Source organism: Pelobates fuscus, chromosome 8, assembly GCF_036172605.1.
Source record: "Pelobates fuscus isolate aPelFus1 chromosome 8, aPelFus1.pri, whole genome shotgun sequence".
NCBI classification, from domain to species: domain Eukaryota; kingdom Metazoa; phylum Chordata; class Amphibia; order Anura; family Pelobatidae; genus Pelobates; species Pelobates fuscus.
This window is the reverse complement of record NC_086324.1, coordinates 158,306,430-158,328,464: the sequence shown is the minus strand read 5'-3', so window position 1 is coordinate 158,328,464 and position 22,035 is coordinate 158,306,430. Positions and strand designations below refer to the sequence as shown.

The 22,035-nt window shown below is 40.6% G+C and overlaps 2 protein-coding genes across 2 annotated transcripts in view; one reads left to right on the top strand and one right to left on the bottom strand.

Moving 5' to 3' along the window:
• The window catches only part of ZDHHC4 (zinc finger DHHC-type palmitoyltransferase 4), a 71,211-nt gene that overhangs the window by 31,142 nt on the left and 18,034 nt on the right, over positions 1-22,035 (top strand). The gene's annotated exons all lie outside the window — the stretch shown is intronic.
• The window catches only part of GRID2IP (Grid2 interacting protein), a 104,699-nt gene that overhangs the window by 78,370 nt on the left and 4,294 nt on the right, over positions 1-22,035 (bottom strand). The window contains exon 3 of the mRNA XM_063430504.1: positions 19,536-19,690. Within this exon, the coding sequence (XP_063286574.1) occupies positions 19,536-19,690 (155 nt within the window). The remainder of the gene's footprint in view (positions 1-19,535; positions 19,691-22,035) is intronic.

Here is a 22,035-nt window from a genome sequence, read left to right as displayed (position 1 = left end):
CTGAATCCCTTTTGGCAACAAATGGATTGAAAGTTAAATTTTGAGTACTTACCCCCAGCAGCTCATTATGTTTCAAGAATGTTCATCCTCTAGGCTCATCTGTCAGTGAGTGGTACCCAAGTACTATCACCCTTTTCCCCTACAGTGCAAGACAGACGAGCATCTGCCAGTGTCTGCATGAGCTGACGGCAACCCACATGAGCTGGGAAAAATCTGCCAGTCTGTGTATGAATGTTGGGTGGGGGGATAGGAGAGACGGCGAGGGAGGAGCAGAGGATATCTGTAGGGAGAGATTTAGCCCATGTTTGGTTCTCAGACCTTAAAAACTGATGCAGGCATTTTGCAGAGGTTCAGAGCATCCGCACCCTACGGACAGCATCACAACATATGTATTAATCACAAGACTCCTTTATTTGCTAAATAGAAAAATATTATTAATTCAGTGAAGGAATTTACATCCTTAGTCATTAAGAAGACACACAGTATATAGTGATGCTGAACTTATAGATGCAGGAGTGCGACGGATTGATCAGATCAGAGTACAGGGGGAATTATACTGGGACCATTCTGGTTTATTGAGGCTTAATTAAAGAATTGTCAGAGAGCTAGCGAAGGAATGCGATCTGTCAGCAGGGGAAATCTGCTTTCGTTCCCTGTAAACGAATGGATGTAGATATAATTTCACAGGGAATAGATCTATGTGTCTGTAATTTAAATGGATTTAGAGAGTAATCCTGTTTGTACACGTTCCTCTCTCTCAAGAGTAAAATCATATTATCACTTGTCAGAAACTGCAACAAGCTGGGATAATGTTTTGTATGTATATATTAATGTTATATTCAGTGGCGGAGGCTGGGTGCAGTATGTATATATTAATGTTATATTCAGTGGTGGAGGCTGGGAGCAGTATGTATATATTAATGTTATATTCAGTGGTGGAGGCCGGGTGCAGTATGTATATATTAATGTTATATTCAGTGGTGGAGGCTGGGAGCAGTATGTATATATTAATGTTATATTCAGTGGTGGAGGCCGGGTGCAGTATGTATATATTAATGTTATATTCAGTGGTGGAGGCTGGGTGCAGTATGTATATATTAATGTTATATTCAGTGGTGGAGGCCGGGTGCAGTATGTATATATTAATGTTATATTCAGTGGTGGAGGCTGGGAGCAGTATGTATATATTAATGTTATATTCAGTGGTGGAGGCCGGGTGCAGTATGTATATATTAATGTTATATTCAGTGGTGGAGGCTGGGTGCAGTATGTATATATTAATGTTATATTCAGTGGTGGAGGCCGGGTGCAGTATGTATATATTAATGTTATATTCAGTGGTGGAGGCTGGGTGCAGTATGTATATATTAATGTTATATTCAGTGGTGGAGGCTGGGAGCAGTATGTATATATTAATGTTATATTCAGTGGTGGAGGCCGGGAGCAGTATGTATATATTAATGTTATATTCAGTGGTGGAGACTGGGAGCAGTATGTATATATTAATGTTATATTCAGTGGTGGAGGATGGGAGCAGTATGTATATATTAATCTTATATTCAGTGGTGGAGGATGGGAGCAGTATGTATATATTAATGTTATATTCAGTGGTGGAGGCTGGGAGCAGTATGTATATATTAATGTTATATTCAGTGGTGGAGGCTGGGTGCAGTATGTATATATTAATGTTATATTCAGTGGTGGAGGCTGGGTGCAGTATGTATATATTAATGTTATATTCAGTGGTGGAGGCTGGGTGCAGTATGTTTATATTAATGTTATATTCAGTGGTGGAGGCTGGGTGCAGTATGTATATATTAATGTTATATTCAGTGGTGGAGGCCGGGTGCAGTATGTATATATTAATGTTATATTCAGTGGTGGAGGCCGGGTGCAGTATGTATATATTAATGTTATATTCAGTGGTGGAGGCCGGGTGCAGTATGTATATATTAATGTTATATTCAGTGGTGGAGGATGGGAGCAGTATGTATATATTAATGTTATATTCAGTGGTGGAGGATGGGAGCAGTATGTATATATTAATGTTATATTCAGTGGTGGAGGCTGGGAGCAGTATGTATATATTAATGTTATATTCAGTGGTGGAGGCCGGGTGCAGTATGTATATATTAATGTTATATTCAGTGGTGGAGGCTGGGTGCAGTATGTATATATTAATGTTATATTCAGTGGTGGAGGCCGGGTGCAGTATGTATATATTAATGTTATATTCAGTGGTGGAGGCTGGGAGCAGTATGTATATATTAATGTTATATTCAGTGGTGGAGGCTGGGTGCAGTATGTATATATTAATGTTATATTCAGTGGTGGAGGCTGGGTGCAGTATGTATATATTAATGTTATATTCAGTGGTGGAGGATGGGAGCAGTATGTATATATTAATGTTATATTCAGTGGTGGAGGATGGGAGCAGTATGTATATATTAATGTTATATTCAGTATATATTAATGTTATATTCAGTGGTGGAGGCTGGGAGCAGTATGTATATATTAATGTTATATTCAGTGGTGGAGGCTGGGTGCAGTATGTATATATTAATGTTATATTCAGTATATATTAATGTTATATTCAGTGGTGGAGGCTGGGAGCAGTATGTATATATTAATGTTATATTCAGTGGTGGAGGCTGGGAGCAGTATGTATATATTAATGTTATATTCAGTGGTGGAGGATGGGAGCAGTATGTATATATTAATGTTATATTCAGTGGTGGAGGATGGGAGCAGTATGTATATATTAATGTTATATTCAGTGGTGGAGGCTGGGAGCAGTATGTATATATTAATGTTATATTCAGTGGTGGAGGATGGGAGCAGTATGTATATATTAATGTTATATTCAGTGGTGGAGGCCAGGTCCTGTATGTATATATTAATGTTATATTCAGTGGTGGAGGCTGGGAGCAGTATGTATATATTAATGTTATATTCAGTGGTGGAGGATGGGAGCAGTATGTATATATTAATGTTATATTCAGTGGTGGAGGATGGGAGCAGTATGTATATATTAATGTTATATTCAGTGGTGGAGGCCGGGTGCAGTATGTATATATTAATGTTATATTCAGTGGTGGAGGCTGGGAGCAGTATGTATATATTAATGTTATATTCAGTGGTGGAGGCTGGGTGCAGTATGTATATATTAATGTTATATTCAGTGGTGGAGGCCGGGTGCAGTATGTATATATTAATGTTATATTCAGTGGTGGAGGCTGGGTGCAGTATGTATATATTAATGTTATATTCAGTGGTGGAGGCTGGGAGCAGTATGTATATATTAATGTTATATTCAGTGGTGGAGGCTGGGAGCGGTATGTATATATTAATGTTATATTCAGTGGTGGAGGCCGGGTGCAGTATGTATATATTAATGTTATATTCAGTGGTGGAGGCTGGGAGCGGTATGTATATATTAATGTTATATTCAGTGGTGGAGGCCGGGTGCAGTATGTATATATTAATGTTATATTCAGTGGTGGAGGCCGGGAGCAGTATGTATATATTAATGTTATATTCAGTGGTGGAGGCTGGGAGCAGTATGTATATATTAATGTTATATTCAGTGGTGGAGGCCGGGAGCAGTATGTATATATTAATGTTATATTCAGTGGTGGAGGATGGGAGCAGTATGTATATATTAATGTTATATTCAGTGTTGGAGGCCGGGTGCAGTATGTATATATTAATGTTATATTCAGTGGTGGAGGCCGGGTGCTGTATGTATATATTAATGTTATATTCAGTGGTGGAGGCCGGGTGCAGTATGTATATATTAATGTTATATTCAGTGGTGGAGGCTGGGTGCAGTATGTTTATATTAATGTTATATTCAGTGGTGGAGGCTGGGTGCAGTATGTATATATTAATGTTATATTCAGTGGTGGAGGCTGGGAGCAGTATGTATATATTAATGTTATATTCAGTGGTGGAGGCTGGGAGCAGTATGTATATATTAATGTTATATTCAGTGGTGGAGGCCGGGTGCAGTATGTATATATTAATGTTATATTCAGTGGTGGAGGCCGGGTGCAGTATGTATATATTAATGTTATATTCAGTGGTGGAGGATGGGAGCAGTATGTATATATTAATGTTATATTCAGTGGTGGAGGCTGGGAGCAGTATGTATATATTAATGTTATATTCAGTGGTGGAGGCTGGGTGCTGTATGTATATATTAATGTTATATTCAGTGGTGGAGGCTGGGAGCAGTATGTATATATTAATGTTATATTCAGTGGTGGAGGCCGGGTGCAGTATGTATATATTAATGTTATATTCAGTGGTGGAGGATGGGAGCAGTATGTATATATTAATGTTATATTCAGTGGTGGAGGCTGGGAGCAGTATGTATATATTAATGTTATATTCAGTGGTGGAGGCTGGGAGCAGTATGTATATATTAATGTTATATTCAGTGGTGGAGGCCGGGTGCAGTATGTATATATTAATGTTATATTCAGTGGTGGAGGCCGGGAGCAGTATGTATATATTAATGTTATATTCAGTGGTGGAGGCTGGGAGCAGTATGTTTATATTAATGTTATATTCAGTGGTGGAGGCCGGGAGCAGTATGTATATATTAATGTTATATTCAGTGGTGGAGGCTGGGTGCAGTATGTATATATTAATGTTATATTCAGTGGTGGAGGCTGGGTGCAGTATGTATATATTAATGTTATATTCAGTGGTGGAGGCCGGGAGCAGTATGTATATATTAATGTTATATTCAGTGGTGGAGGCCGGGTGCAGTATGTATATATTAATGTTATATTCAGTGGTGGAGGATGGGAGCAGTATGTATATATTAATGTTATATTCAGTGGTGGAGGCCGGGTGCAGTATGTATATATTAATGTTATATTCAGTGGTGGAGGATGGGAGCAGTATGTATATATTAATGTTATATTCAGTGGTGGAGGCTGGGAGCAGTATGTATATATTAATGTTATATTCAGTGGTGGAGGCTGGGTGCAGTATGTATATATTAATGTTATATTCAGTGGTGGAGGCCGGGAGCAGTATGTATATATTAATGTTATATTCAGTGGTGGAGGCCGGGTGCAGTATGTATATATTAATGTTATATTCAGTGGTGGAGGATGGGAGCAGTATGTATATATTAATGTTATATTCAGTGGTGGAGGCCGGGTGCAGTATGTATATATTAATGTTATATTCAGTGGTGGAGGATGGGAGCAGTATGTATATATTAATGTTATATTCAGTGGTGGAGGCTGGGAGCAGTATGTATATATTAATGTTATATTCAGTGGTGGAGGCTGGGAGCAGTATGTATATATTAATGTTATATTCAGTGGTGGAGGCCGGGTGCAGTATGTATATATTAATGTTATATTCAGTGGTGAAGGCTGGGAGCAGTATGTATATATTAATGTTATATTCAGTGGTGGAGGCTGGGAGCAGTATGTATATATTAATGTTATATTCAGTGGTGGAGGCAGGGTGCAGTATGAATATATTAATGTTATATTCAGTGGTGGAGGCTGGGAGCAGTATGTATATATTAATGTTATATTCAGTGGTGGAGGCCGGGTGCAGTATGTATATATTAATGTTATATTCAGTGGTGGAGGCTGGGAGCTGTATGTATATATTAATGTTATATTCAGTGGTGGAGGCTGGGAGCAGTATGTATATATTAATGTTATATTCAGTGGTGGAGGCCGGGAGCAGTATGTATATATTAATGTTATATTCAGTGGTGGAGGCTGGGAGCAGTATGTATATATTAATGTTATATTCAGTGGTGGAGGCTGGGAGCAGTATGTATATATTAATGTTATATTCAGTGGTGGAGGCTGGGAGCAGTATGTATATATTAATGTTATATTCAGTGGTGGAGGCTGGGAGCAGTATGTATATATTAATGTTATATTCAGTGGTGGAGGCCAGGAGCAGTATGTTTATATTAATGTTATATTCAGTGGTGGAGGCCGGGAGCAGTATGTATATATTAATGTTATATTCAGTGGTGGAGGCCGGGTGCAGTATGTATATATTAATGTTATATTCAGTGGTGGAGGCCGGGAGCAGTATGTTTATATTAATGTTATATTCAGTGGTGGAGGCCGGGAGCAGTATGTATATATTAATGATATATTCAGTGGTGGAGGCCGGGTGCAGTATGTATATATTAATGTTATATTCAGTGGCGGAGGCTGGGTGCAGTATGTATATATTAATGTTATATTCAGTGGTGGAGGCTGGGTGCAGTATGTTTATATTAATGTTATATTCAGTGGTGGAGGCCGGGTCCTGTATGTATATATTAATGTTATATTCAGTGGTGGAGGCTGGGAGCAGTATGTATATATTAATGTTATATTCAGTGGTGGAGGCTGGGAGCAGTATGTATATATTAATGTTATATTCAGTGGTGGAGGCTGGGAGCAGTATGTTTATATTAATGTTATATTCAGTGGTGGAGGCCGGGTCCTGTATGTATATATTAATGTTATATTCAGTGGTGGAGGCTGGGAGCAGTATGTATATATTAATGTTATATTCAGTGGTGGAGGCTGGGTGCAGTATGTTTATATTAATGTTATATTCAGTGGTGGAGGCTGGGTGCTGTATGTATATATTAATGTTATTTTCAGTGGTGGAGGCTGGGTGCAGTATGTATATATTAATGTTATATTCAGTGGTGGAGGCTGGGTGCAGTATGTATATATTAATGTTATATTCAGTGGTGGAGGCCGGGTGCAGTATGTATATATTAATGTTATATTCAGTGGTGGAGGCCGGGTCCTGTATGTATATATTAATGTTATATTCAGTGGTGGAGGCTGGGAGCAGTATGTATATATTAATGTTATATTCAGTGGTGGAGGCTGGGTGCAGTATGTATATATTAATGTTATATTCAGTGGTGGAGGCCGGGTGCAGTATGTATATATTAATGTTATATTCAGTGGTGGAGGCCGGGTCCTGTATGTATATATTAATGTTATATTCAGTGGTGGAGGCTGGGAGCAGTATGTATATATTAATGTTATATTCAGTGGTGGAGGCTGGGAGCAGTATGTATATATTAATGTTATATTCAGTGGTGGAGGCTGGGAGCAGTATGTTTATATTAATGTTATATTCAGTGGTGGAGGCCGGGTCCTGTATGTATATATTAATGTTATATTCAGTGGTGGAGGCTGGGAGCAGTATGTATATATTAATGTTATATTCAGTGGTGGAGGCTGGGAGCAGTATGTATATATTAATGTTATATTCAGTGGTGGAGGATGGGAGCAGTATGTATATATTAATGTTATATTCAGTGGTGGAGGCTGGGAGCAGTATGTATATATTAATGTTATATTCAGTGGTGGAGGCCGGGTGCAGTATGTATATATTAATGTTATATTCAGTGGTGGAGGCTGGGTGCAGTATGTATATATTAATGTTATATTCAGTGGTGGAGGCCGGGTGCAGTATGTATATATTAATGTTATATTCAGTGGTGGAGGCTGGGAGCAGTATGTATATATTAATGTTATATTCAGTGGTGGAGGCTGGGAGCAGTATGTATATATTAATGTTATATTCAGTGGTGGAGGCTGGGAGCAGTATGTATATATTAATGTTATATTCAGTGGTGGAGGCCGGGTGCAGTATGTATATATTAATGTTATATTCAGTGGTGGAGGCTGGGAGCAGTATGTATATATTAATGTTATATTCAGTGGTGGAGGCTGGGTGCAGTATGTATATATTAATGTTATATTCAGTGGTGGAGGCTGGGTGCAGTATGTATATATTAATGTTATATTCAGTGGTGGAGGCTGGGAGCAGTATGTATATATTAATGTTATATTCAGTGGTGGAGGCCGGGTGCAGTATGTATATATTAATGTTATATTCAGTGGTGGAGGCCGGGTGCAGTATGTATATATTAATGTTATATTCAGTGGTGGAGGCTGGGTGCAGTATGTATATATTAATGTTATATTCAGTGGTGGAGGCTGGGAGCAGTATGTATATATTAATGTTATATTCAGTGGTGGAGGCCGGGTGCAGTATGTATATATTAATGTTATATTCAGTGGTGGCATGCTAAAGGTAATATTAAATAACTTCCTGGGTATTTTTTAGTGACATCTCACCAATAAGGTCAGTCTGTGTAACTGACACACACGTTGGCTGCTAATACTCTTGAGCACTCAGAAACAATTCATTTGCAGAGATTAGCTGGTAAATCTCCTCTATGAGCTTAGAATTAAATTTCCATTAACCCTTCAGCGAGCCAGAGGGTCTGCATCCAGTATAGCTTGGCAAAGATCTAGACTAGAGCATGCTTGGCTTAGAGGTACACCTTAAGACTGGCAAAGCATGATAAGATTTGTAGTCTTTCCACAGTTGGGGGATCTATCCTTGGGCAATGCCTGATCTAAAGATTATATAGAACCTGACAGGTAACCCGCATTCTATACACAATCTGCCTGCAATATTATCCTTTTTATATGATATACTGTTATATTGTCCACTGGAGCAGAACGAGCTATTTTTACCACCGCGTGGCCCCTGGCTAATGAAATATTTACTAGTTGAGTGCAGGTCGAGGTGTGCAGACAAAGTGAACCATCTTCTGTCTATCACATGTCAGGCATATAACACACGTACTTGGCAAACTGCAGCAAACTCATTTAATCAGAAAATGTCTTCTTACATAACTAACATAAAGAGGGAAGGCATGCTAACTCTAACCCATTAAAAACCAAATCCATTCACATCATGTTGGGACTGCCATCAGCCTCTAAGCTAAGGAGTTAAAGTCACAAAACAGCCATCAGAAAATGTGGGGGGGGAAAGATTCTGCATGATCTTTTATCTACCACGCTTTCTTTATTTAACATTCTGCATAACCAAATCCTCAAAAACACCCTCCGACCCAAGGGGTGCTAAAGTCTGTTTTATTACTTTGTCGGCCCAAGGGGTACTAATATAAGTGGTGAGAAACGCACCCACTCTTTTGTTTGAAAAGCAAAAGTTCTCCGTAATATGGTGGCAATCACTATAAGAAAAGATGTCACTATTACAGGCCCAAACGTTCAGCTACAGGTGGGGTTCTCCATACAGTTTAGTGTTAAAACAAGATAGGGTGCTGTTAAAACGCTTAGATGTGGGGGCGGGGCCTGACTGGCATGGTGGAGAGAAGTGTTTTGATAGCTCCTCTCCTCTACTAATTAAAAAGCTGTTTTTAGCCTTAATAAGTGTGATTTGGCTGGCATCCTGCAACTTACCTGCTGTTTGCCCAAGCTGACAATCCCTGCAGGGGTCCAAAACTCGACAAGAGCTCATCTATTACACGACTCGGAACATGCGGCCTAGAGCACACCAGGTGGGAGAGGCGGACGATCTCCTGGCCTGGAGTTGCCTGACGGCAACCAGCACTATACAGATGCCCCATAACCACCCCCACCTTGGACTGGCGGAGGTGATCCCGTTCCACCTTGCTCAAAAAAGACCACGGGTCAAAACCACGTCGGCTGAGGCAAAATTTTCCAACTTCCTTAAGATGGACCCCTGACAACCCAAGGGACACGCAAGATATCATGTCCAGACTGGACAGATCATTTGCAACCATCTGGCGCAAACTGGAGCTGAGAATGCAGCAACCTCTACCCAGACAATCGAGTGCCTACTCACCGCAAGAGCAGACTCCTTGCCTGGAACAGGAGACTCTGGCTCCAACAGCGCAAGGTGCCCCAACATGGCAGCGAAGTGGGAAGCACACACTGCTCCAGCATAGAGCTGCACACACAAGGGCACTAACACAGCCCAGCGCTGGAACTCCCACACGACCTGCTATGCCATCGCACCCGTGGGTTCTTCCATGCTATCTCCGGGCTTCAAAGCCCCACCGGGTATCCACAACGGTACCGGCGGTGAGGGCAACAAAATGGCGGAGACGCAAGCGGCGGAACTCACATGCACTGACAGCAGCACGGAGGTCGGATCCTGGGTCCCAAAGCCTGAAGGGTTCCTGTACATCCATGGATCTACCAGTTGCTGGTATCGGGTGACTGTGGACTTATTCCCCATTACTCGGTCTGCTTCTCACACATACAGCTTAAGTCCCATTGCACTCACTCACCTATTAAGCAATTATCGTAATCATGTATACCTCCACACTTCCTCCCTACCTAAGTAATCTGCTTGAAGCCTCCTGGGGGAAGCATGCCATTAGTTCTCCTGTTAAGATAAGCCTGTTATAAATTTAAAACATGCTACCATTATTGTTTTCATTTATCTTTAACTACAGACAGGTTACTCTGCACGCTCTGCTCTTATTAGTACTCTTACCACATGTCTGTACTCAAAAGTTCACTCATGTCATAAATATGTTGTTTAAATCATATTTAAAAAAAATGTGCATGTTTTCGCATTTACCCAAAATGTTGTACATGAAGATATGCTTGAGGACTGCTGTTAGGGCACCCCAAGCTCGTTGGTGTTATTATTTGTATTATTATTATGCACAGCAAAAATAAAAACTCTCAGATGTGTGTTTTAGTGTTTCTCCATCAGATTCCTAATTCATATGTCATCCTCATCAAATTCTGTGTGCTCATCTCTTTCTTTCCTTGTTTTTTTAAGGTATTTAGTCTTCCCATAATATTAGTTTGCGATGTTTTCATACCAAGCACAGTAAATATGTAGAGTATATTTATATGTGTATTTTTATTTTCGCTGTTGATTATTGTAATTTGTTCCTCTTTCAATAAAACACATTTTAAAAAAATCAAACCTCTCTGATGTCTCTTCTACCTTACTAAAGGCTTTGGTACTCTACCAGGTTCCCCAGTGAAGGTAAAGAACCACATAAGAACTATCTGGGATGTTGCTACTGTAGTACTCTTTCATCGAGAGTCTCTCGGGCATTGCCATCCAGCCCCGGCAATGGCCACATGATGGGATGTCCCATATCGATTCCTCCAAGGAACAGGGGACTGTTTCCCTCTCTTCATTAGTTGACCTTTAGTGATTTTTAGGTTGGGATTACTGGGTTAACTACATTTTACTTTCTTGACTGCTTTTAGCCCAGTGACTGATTCACATTTTATCCAGTTCATCTCTTATACGATGTAGATTTTGATATACCGCTGGGACTGTTCTGTGGACTATTTGTTCCAGACTAAATCTAACAACTGTATGGAGGAGTGAGATTTTTTTTTTGTCAGAACCCCCAAAGCATCTTATATATGTATTTTATATACGGTAAATCAATTATTAGTTGTTTATACGTTTATGTCAATATATATTTACATTTTTTGAAACGTAGTTGAGCTGTATTCTACTTGATTTTGTAACAATTGCTATGGTGGAGTGACCACAAATAAAGAATTCATTAATTATAGTTCTTAAAAAGTATATTAAAAATCAACTGTCCTTAAAGAATCTCAAGAGGGCTCCGAGAGAAGCGCTTTTAACAAATTATTTTTCACATTTATTGATCTTCTCCCGATTGCAGATACCTTGCACTCTTGTGGGCTAAAGATTTAGATTTTTGAATCAATTCCGATCTCGTTTGGCAGGTCTCGATCACGTCAGATCTGAGGCTTACGAGACGCCTACTCAATGAGCGTGAGCGGGGGCTGCCCGAGCACTCTGCCATTAAACTCTTCCATATCCGCAGTGTCTGTCTGGGTCCCCAGTCCACCCCTGTCAGTCATGATTATCCCGGCATTTACCACTAGTGTTACTGTGGCCGGGCAAGCTGCAGTTGTAGCATCCTCTATATAATGGTGGACACCAAGTGCACATTCGACTCAAGGCCAGCTGTCCCTTACTCTGGCCAGACTGGGCCAGTGGTTTGCAGATTTCTGGTCCAAGCTCCACCAACAACTTCACCCTAATCACAATTGAGCAGCAGATACCTACCCCACCTTGGAATATGCCACCAGAGGTTCCTTCCACAGTACGCTCACCCACGTAATGGCGATTGTTTATAACTCTTCATGACCATGGGGCCACATAAATCATTGTCCCTTCCACATGTGACTGCAGAGCACCACGTTTCAGAAGGTCATGGCTTCAAATCTACCGCAGTTACCACAATATGTGAGTCTCTCTCAACGTCTCTGTCTGTCTGGACAGCTATTGACACCTAACAATTTCCACGTAACCCAGATATGCTTATGATTTACACCGTTGTTTTAGTTGTGTTTTGCGCCTTAAGCATTTAGTTTATTCTCATCTGATTCTTCAACAACAACAAAAAGCCTTGCCTTGTTTCCCATCATATTACTGCTCTGTCATGTATGTTAACTACTTTTGCCACGACATGTCATTTTGAACATCGTAATACACTTTTAGAACAAGTCATAAATAAAAAGATCTGACTTGCCTAAGTATTTATAATGTTAATTTTTCCACTGCATTTAAAAGACCATCACACAATTAAAGTACTATTTATAATGTAATTAAAAGGTGAGAGGTGCGTGCATTGCTGCACCTGGTTATGTGACGTTGGAGGAGACAAAACACTGTACATGGCCTAAGGGTTTTTTTTTTAGGGTATACTTGACTGTCAGTCATTGAAATAAAGGTCCACACTAACCCTAAACAACTCCTAATCCTAAATCCATACTAACACAAAACACTAACCCTAAACAACTCCTAATCCTAAAACCGTACTAACACCAAACACTGACCCTAAACAACTCCTAATCCTAAAACCCTACTAACACCAAACACTAACGCTAAACAACTCCTAATCCTAAAACCCTACTAACACCAAACACTAACCCTAAACTACTCCTAATCCTAAAACCCTACTAACACCAAACACTAACCCTAAACTACTCCTAATCCTAAAACCCTACTAACACCAAACACTAACCCTAAACTACTCCTAATCCTAAAACCCTAACACCAAACACTAACCCTAAACCACTCCTAATCCTAAAACCTTACTAACACCAAACACTGACCCTAAACAACTCCTAATCCTAAAACCCTACTAACACCAAACACTAACCCTAAACCACTCCTAATCCTAAAACCTTACTAACACCAAACACTAACCCTAAACTACTCCTAATCCTAAAACCCTACTAACACCAAACACTAACCCTAAACCACTCCTAATCCTAAAACCTTACTAACACCAAACACTAACCCTAAACTACTCCTAATCCTAAAACCCTACTAACACCAAACACTAACCCTAAACCACTCCTAATCCTAAAACCTTACTAACACCAAACACTAACCCTAAACCACTCCAAATCCTAAAACCCTACTAACACCAGACACTAACCCTAAACAACTCCTAATCCTAAAACCCTACTAACACCAAACATTAACCCTAAACAACTCCTAATCCTAAAACCGTACTAACACCAAACACTGACCCTAACCTCAGCCTGAGTGGTGCAATGGCCAATACTGCACATTTTCCAACACAGAATCATTTCGAATGATGTCTCCATTTTTAGCTTGGCGTTTTCACACTTGTCAGGTATGAGGTTTTGAGGTGTGAAAAGTACCAAGTATTGCTTAGTTGTGGAAACCAGGTCCAATATTACACTTTTCAGGATTCTGAAATTAACATTTACAGGTTTATACACCAAACCGTGAACTCTGTAAGATGGATTTACTAAGCTAAGACAAGAAAATGTGAAGAAAAATAATTGAGTTGAGCTAAATTATCCAACAGAGTGGGCCACAATTCTCTCGTCCGTTCACTACAAATCAATGTGTAGCAAATAAACTCCTACGTCAACTTTCGGATTTATTTACTTTAAATAAGAATTTTCAGGAATTCATAATGGATTTGAAATTTAAAGTCAACTTGGCTCAAATGAAAGCATAGAGGACTGGGAGAAATTTTAATTTCTTCTACTTTTGTCTTACAGGATCACTATAGGGTCAGAAACACACACCCATTCCCTGTAAATAAAGTAAAATCTTACCTTTATTGCAGCCTGCTGCTGCTGCTAGCTCAGCCCCTGATCTGCCTGCTTGGCTGGCATTATCAGAAGCTGTGATCTCAGCCAATCACAATACTTTCACATGGGAAAACATTGGATTGGCTAAGACTGTCAATGAGGCAGATCAGGGGCAGAGCCAGCACAAGCCAAACACAGCCCTGGCCAATCAGCATCTCCTCATAGAGATTAATTGAATCAATGTATCTCTATGAGGAAAGTTCAGTGTCTGCATGCAGAGGGAGGAGCCACTGAATGTCAGTCACACTGTGCAGCACTGCCCCAGGAAGCACCTCTAGCAGCCATCTGAGGAGTGGCCAGTGGAGGTATCCCTAAGCTGTAATGTAAACACTGCATTTTTTTCTGAAAAGACAGTGTTTACTGTAAAAACCCTGAAGGGAATGGTTACACTAACCAAAACAAATACAATAAGCTTTAGTTATTCTGGTGACTATAGTGTCCCTTTAAATTTAGAATTTAATTGAAATCACAACAATTCTAATTTTTTAAATACCCTGTTTGTGTACCATTATGAATTGAGCTAATTGATTCTCTGGTTTAGATGTGTATATCCACACCACTGTGTTTATACTTTTTAAGTTGTTTTAGTGACTCGAGGTCAAAATACTCTAGGTCAAAATAGCCAAGCTGGAACAATTCAGTTTGCCTGCTTTGACTTTAACTGTGAAATTCACTTCAAATTCTCATATTATTGAATAACCCTGTTAATGTTAAGTTGTGGTTTCCAGAGGAAGGATGACTCCCCATTAATTATAACATATTTTGCAATCATTCTCACTATATATACAGAAATTTATAGATAAATAAATCTCCTTGCAATCATGTCCTTCAGATAAACTGCCTTATCAATAGATCGTAGAGATGAATGGAGTGTGAGGGTTTAAGTGAGGAAGAAAAGTGTCTTTTTAATGTATTATCATTCTCCCAGAGATCTTACGATAATCCTCTACCCGGGTCTGTGATGCATTAGATGCTGACCACATCTGGCTAAAACCTTTTTGTGTTTCTCAGGCTCGCTTGTAATTCCAGCTTAAGAAATAAAATAAAAAAAAGGTCTTGTGATCAACACGAAGCAAAAATAGTCTGAGAGAGAGAAAATCTATGCAGCGTTAATTCTCCCAGTGTGAAAGAAGCCGTGGATGTCCTGCGGACAGGAACGTCTATCAGAGTGCAGCTATGTAGACCTGTACTGTGGAATAAAACGCATCCATTAGCTGCATCTATAGCATCCAGTAAAACACTCCTATATGGACATCAATAAATTCAATATAATGCTCCAACATGGACTAAGGCCACATACAAGGGAACAGAAACATATATGGCCATGTGTATCTAATAAAATGTCCCTATATGGACCAATTCCATATATGGGTCAATATTATTCAAACATATTCTCCTAAATTGATCTATTCACATCCTGAAACCACCAAATAACGTATCTTCGTCCAGACTGTCTTCCACAATATAAATTATGGACCTGGAGTAGGCCTTAGAATTAAAAAATAATCTAAAATCCAATCATTTGTATATGGATCTGTCCTGTCCAATAAACTCAGTGACATATTCCTGCAATAAAATACTCCAATATAAGCCTATACTTCATACAGTGGTCCATCGAGGAGTAGGAAATAAAAAGAGAAACAAAGACAAACAGGGACGAAAAAAAAATGCTCACAGAAGGCCACAAGCTGACTATTAGAGGCCATACGACGGGATAGCATTAAAATTAGGGAAGAATTAAATAAGGACATCCGAAAGCAACAGATCACACTGCTCACGAGTTCCCCCATGTTACCGCTCACTCACCAACACTGTGCTCCGTCCCAAGGGATATCACGGTCGGTCCTCAATCTAAGTAACAGACTACACGAGATATGGTGCAATCATGAGATAACGTTTATTGGAGAGCACACGTCCTCGAAATAGAAAAATATTTGTGGGTAGTGTGCTATCCAATAAATGTGATCTCATGATTGCACCATAACTCGTGTAACCAATTCCATTATTCTATTACTGGGATGACCAAGAGAGTACTGCATTACCTACAACACACACACATCTCTGACTAATGCATGTTCTTAAAACAAACAAGGGCCAGATTTGCTGGAGTGCCAATTCTGTGGATATTCACATTTCTCTTTGATAAATTCTGCACTTACATCATGCACTCACACCTTGCATACAGCAATCACCTCCTACTCAAAGTATTCAAACCCCGCATACAGCATTTAAACCCCACACACAGTATTTAGACTCCACACACACAGTAGTCAAACCCCACAACAGCATTCAAACCCCACACATAGCCTTTAAACCCCACACACAGCATTCAAACTCAACATTCCTTCAGACACTACACACAACATTCACACCCTGCATTCTTCACCATTCACACACAGCATTCACACCCTGCACTCTTCAGCCACTCCCTGCACACAGCATTCACACCCTGCACTCTGCACCATTCACACACAGCATTCACACCCTGCACTCTGCACCATTCACACACAGCATTCACACCCTGCACTCTGCACCATTCACACACAGCATTCACACCCTGCACTCTGCACCATTCACACACAGCATTCACACCCTGCACTCTTCAGCCACTCCCTGCACACAACAGTCAGACCCCATCCATATTTATCACACAATATATAGAACATTAACACCCTTGTCATGGTAGTCGCCATCATTGGGGTTTGAAGACAGACACTTCATGTAGGTCCCCAGATACCGCTTATGTTTTAGTACCCTGTGCCCATTATAGGTACGGGGTGCATGTGAATAAACTCACTATCCCCAAAAGAGGCACTCAGACAGGGGCTATATGTTTGGGGTTGCTGTATAGTATTAGATGTGTTTCTTGTACCATGGGAAATAATTCTGTTAGCGTGTCTGTGGGTATGATAGGTAATAGCTATTGTGCAATGGGTCTTGGTGTCAGGCAGGTATTTAAATTACTGAATATTAACCTAATTAAGTCCTAGACACCAAGAGTCCAGGAAGTGACTTGCATTGTTTTGTTTGATGACCCCTGTTATGATTACTCCTGTATATACCTGTGTTGTGTTCAATAAAGTTCGGTTCTTATTCACCCTTCACAAAGTCTCGGCTAGTCTTTAGGTGGGACAGCTATACAGCTATACATTCTGCAGGAGAGCTTGATCACTTTGCAACTATAGCACAATAGGATGGGAAGGTTCTGGATAGACCTCAGTCAAGCTGCGGCAACTAGGTCTGAAGCGCTTCGGGTGTCCCAGTTACAGCTAGGAAGCGAGGTTGGCGGAGGTACCCAGCCGGGGTACCAGGTGGTCCTTCACAACCCTGTACTCCCACCCTGCATTTTATTCACACAGCATTGACACCCTGCATGCAGCATTCATACTCTAACACAACATTTACACCCTGTGCATAGCATTTACATCCTGTACACAACATTCACAATCTACATGCAGCATTCACCATTCACATGCTAACACCACATTCAAATTGTGCCCGCGTTTTTATTTTTACCTTTATTGCAGGGGATGTAAGGGGGCAGTCACCTGAAAACTTTGAGTCTCTGTGCGCCTGAGATATAAATCAGGCCCTGAATAAAATAATCCTATATGGATTTATCCCATCCAATAAACTACTCGCACATGGACATGTCCCATTCAATAAAACACTGCTATATGGAACTATACAACCAACATGTGCACTTATATAACACAAGTATAGCAGCAAGTAAAACAATCCCATACGTATCTAAACCTTTTAAAGTCCTCCCTTAACAGCCCTACACAATCCAATAAAATGCTTCAAAAGACACGAGCGCCAGCAAATGCATTTCAGCTGCAGTGCATCCGCTTATAAAACAATTTTTGTGAGCAGAATATAATGTTATATAGGTCATTCCAGTCTGCTCTTGTAAGAGGAATGCAGGTAATCAGGACATCGATTTCCACTAGGAAAAGAAGGCACGAGACAAGGGGCACCTAAACCTAAATGGGGTGATGCAGCAGACCCAGATTCTCTGTTTAGCTCTATATTAATCCTGGGGAACTGTAGTCTTCAGTCTGAAACCAAAATAATATTATATTACAACATAAACAAGGAGACATATTGCCATCAGCTGCTAATTATCTCTGCACCTTACCCAATACTGAAAATCATGGATTTGTTATTTTTGTGTAGCTCTGGTCTCAAGTAAATGTGTACTACTGCTCCATATATACTTAACTACTTAAATATGCCCTTAAGGTATGTATTTAATGATCATCATGCCAAGCACCATAACCACTCTAGAGCACTAGAGGAATGCCCACCACCAACAAAGCAAAGCAGCATTCTTGGCACTATAGCCCTCCCCCTGATCCCAGAGCTGGGTCTGGGCTTCACCTCCTCTGACGTCTCTCAACAAGCAGACTTAGTGCTGCAATGTAAAAACATTGCAGTTTCTCTTAAACTGCAATGTTTAACATTGCAGCACTGAGTGCAATAGGGACACTGCACCTAGACCACTTCAAAGAGCTGAAGTAGTCTGGGTGCCTATAGTGTCCCTTTCAGTAGTGAAGCCTATTTAGATCTCTCCCTACCTCCACTACAGCCTTTAAATAGCTGGTTCTCTGCCTGAGCTAAGCTCTGTGGTGCATTAGTTAACGCTCTCAGCAATTGAGCTAGCATTGACCTGCACTAAGCAAGAACTTCCAGCTCTCCAGAGCAGAACAGGAGAGGCAAGAAGTGGCACTCCAAGGGACCCCAAACCATTATAAAACAGTTTAACTAGTTACAAAGGGGGTGGAGGGGGGGGGGGGTGGAGGGAGGAGGGGGTGCTACGAAACTCCTGGCATTATAACTAATACAGTGCATTTTAGTGTTTATGGTGCTTGAACTAATACTTTAAAGTGGCACTGTCACCGTCTGGGACCTTTTCATAATTTGCAAAGACCCCCCACATTGACATCACTACTGAGGGTCCAGTGGCTGGGGGGGCAGACAAAGATGAGTTCTACTTACCTGAACCCGTCCCTCGCGGCGCCAGCCTGTCCTCTTCTGCTTCTAGTTCTTCAGCTGCGCAAGAGCACAGCAAAGAGGCTATGGAGGACCCTGAGAGAACGGGGTATCCTTCACAAATAGAGATTATATATCTATATAAAATAATAATATATAAAATATTCATTTTTAAAACAGGGTGGCACCTGGAGGAGAGGAGGCTGGTGTGGGGACTGGCAGTTTGATAGGCAGCCTTATTTGCCAGCCCCCCTAAGGCCAGTGATGTGCAGAACTCTACAAAAATGATGGCCTTTATGAGGACTTTTCTCAGGTGTATCTAGAATCAGGCCAAAATAATAATATCAAAAGAATTAAATAAAAACAGGAAGGCTAGGCAGCCGTATCAAATTTGGGATAGTTTGTGATTCTTGTAGCAATAATTATACCGGAGATGAGCTGAATTGCAGGCTTTATAGATAGAACACAGACAGAAAGCACTAGATGGACAGACAGACACAATCCTATTATTAATAATGTATAAAGAGTGGCCTTCCACTGTACCTGATGCTGTCGATCAGACGGCGCTGGGATTCTTCAGTAAGGATCAAGGGAAGTGTATATGCCAAATGGTCAACTTTCTTTTCCTGTGCGTACTGCTTCAGCAGAGAAAACACCTTCTCCTTCAAGGCCGGCTGATCTCCAAGGACCTCATCAAGCTACGGGAAAATGCCGGAGGACAAATCAGCACAGATCAAGCTAAGGTTTAAATCCAGAGGCAAGGTCAGAATAAGAGGAGATGTCTTAAAGTGGATGAGAAGAAGAAAAAATTCTCAGTCCACAGTTAAATTTGTCATACCTTGAAGAATGAGGAACGGTGATTTTTTAGAAAATTTTAAGTAAACTTTAACTCACAAAGTTTTCAATATATAGTACACTACTTGAATCACAAAGACTATAGAGCAGTGATTCCCAAACCAGTCCTTACAATCTAGAAAAAATCCAGATATTTTCAGTATCTCCATTGGAATAGAAAAGGGAAATACGTTACGTAAATCCTGGACTGTTGCCAGGCCAAGACAACTGGTTTAGGAACCAGTGCTATAGAGAGAGAAGACAGTGTCATTGTGATGGGGTCAATGAGTCTACTTCCTGAGCATCCGTGTCTGCACCTTGTGGGCTAACTGGATATACATCTATCATAGCACAGACATAGCAAAATCTTGGTTTTATTGTAAATTTTCTGTTACATTAACAGCTATCAGAAGGCTGGTAATTCACATAATAGCTTCACACCCTGACTCTAAATCCAGGCACATGTGGCACAGTAATGAAAGTTTACCTCTTTGGCCACCTTGCTGTGCTGAAAGGTATGGTTTAAACTCTCTGCAAAAAGGACTCCATAGACTAGAGCAAGACTTATTTATGGCCTAAGCCAGTGGTAGGCAACCTTCGACACTCCAGATGTTGTGGACTACATCTCTCATAATGCTCTTACTGCGTATAATGCTGGAAAAGCATCAGGGGGATATAGTCCAGAACAGCATTTACAGGGTTAATGATCCATCCCATTCATGTACAGTATTTAATCTAGGAACCCAGCATTTACTGGGTTAATGGTCCATTCCATGCATGTACAGTGTTTACTCTAGGAACCCAACCATTACAGGGTTAATGACTTATCCCATTCATATACAGTGTTTAATCTAGGGACCCAGCCATTACAGGGTTAATTAACCATCCCATGCACGTACAGTGTTTAATCTAGGAACCCAGGCATTACAGGGTTAATGATCCAGCCCATTCTTATACAGTGTTTAATCTAGGAAGCCAACCATTACAGGGTTAATGATCCATCCCATTCATATACAGTGTTTAATCTAGGAACCCTGCTATTACAGGGTTAATGATCCAGCCCAATCTTGTACAGTGTTTAATCTAGGAACCCAGCCATTACAGGGTTAATGGCCCATCCCATGCACGTACAGGGTTTAATCTAGGAACCCAGCAATGACAGGGTTAATGACCCATCCCATTCATGTACAGTGTTTAATCTAGGAACCCAGCCATTACAGGGTTAATGGCCCATCCCATTCATATACAGTGTTTAATCTAGGAACCCAGCAATGACAGGGTTAATGACCCATCCCATTCATGTACAGTGTTTAATCTAGGAACCCAGCCATTACAGGGTTAATGGCCCATCCCATTCATATACAGTGTTTAATCTAGGAACCCAGCAATGACAGGGTTAATGACCCATCCCATTCATGTACAGTGTTTAATCTAGGAACCCAGCCATTACAGGGTTAATGGCCCATCCCATTCATGTACAGTGTTTAATCTAGGAACCCAGCCATTACAGGGTTAATAGCCCATCCCATGCACGTACAGTTCTTTATCTAGGAACCCAGCTATTACAGGGTTAATGATCCAGCCCAATCATATACAGTGTTATCCTCACTAATACAAAAATATGTCCTGCCTAGGCCCCTACGCTCTGCCGGAGACCTACGTCTAACCTCTGTTCATACTCCTACCTCTGATGCTCGCCTTAAAGATTTCTCTAGGGCAGTAACGTTTCTATGGAACGTCCTTCCCCTCTCTGTTAAACCTTCACCTAATCTCCATTCCTTCAAACAATCTGTGAAAACTTACTTTTTTAGGAAAGAATATCAATTAAACTGTGAACAGCTTTCCCTCCCCGCACCCTGATTCCTCTCCTGAAACTGTCATCAAAACAACACTATCCTAGCAACCTACTTTTCTACCCTACCTTTACCTTTTGTGTCACTATACCCCACTCCCTCTAGCGTGTAAGCTCATTGAGCAGGGCCCTCAATCCCTCTGTTCCTGTGCGTCCAACTCGTCTGGTTACAAAAACGGGTCTGTTAGTCCAGCCATTGTACAGCGCTACGGAACTTGTTGGCGCTTTATAAATAATAATTTATTTCCCATTACAGTGGAACTGAAATACTACCTGTATTGCATTCTGTAATTAGCATGTGCAGGAGGTCAGGTCAAGGGGAGCACTGATCCCATCTACATCGCCAGAAATACCTCT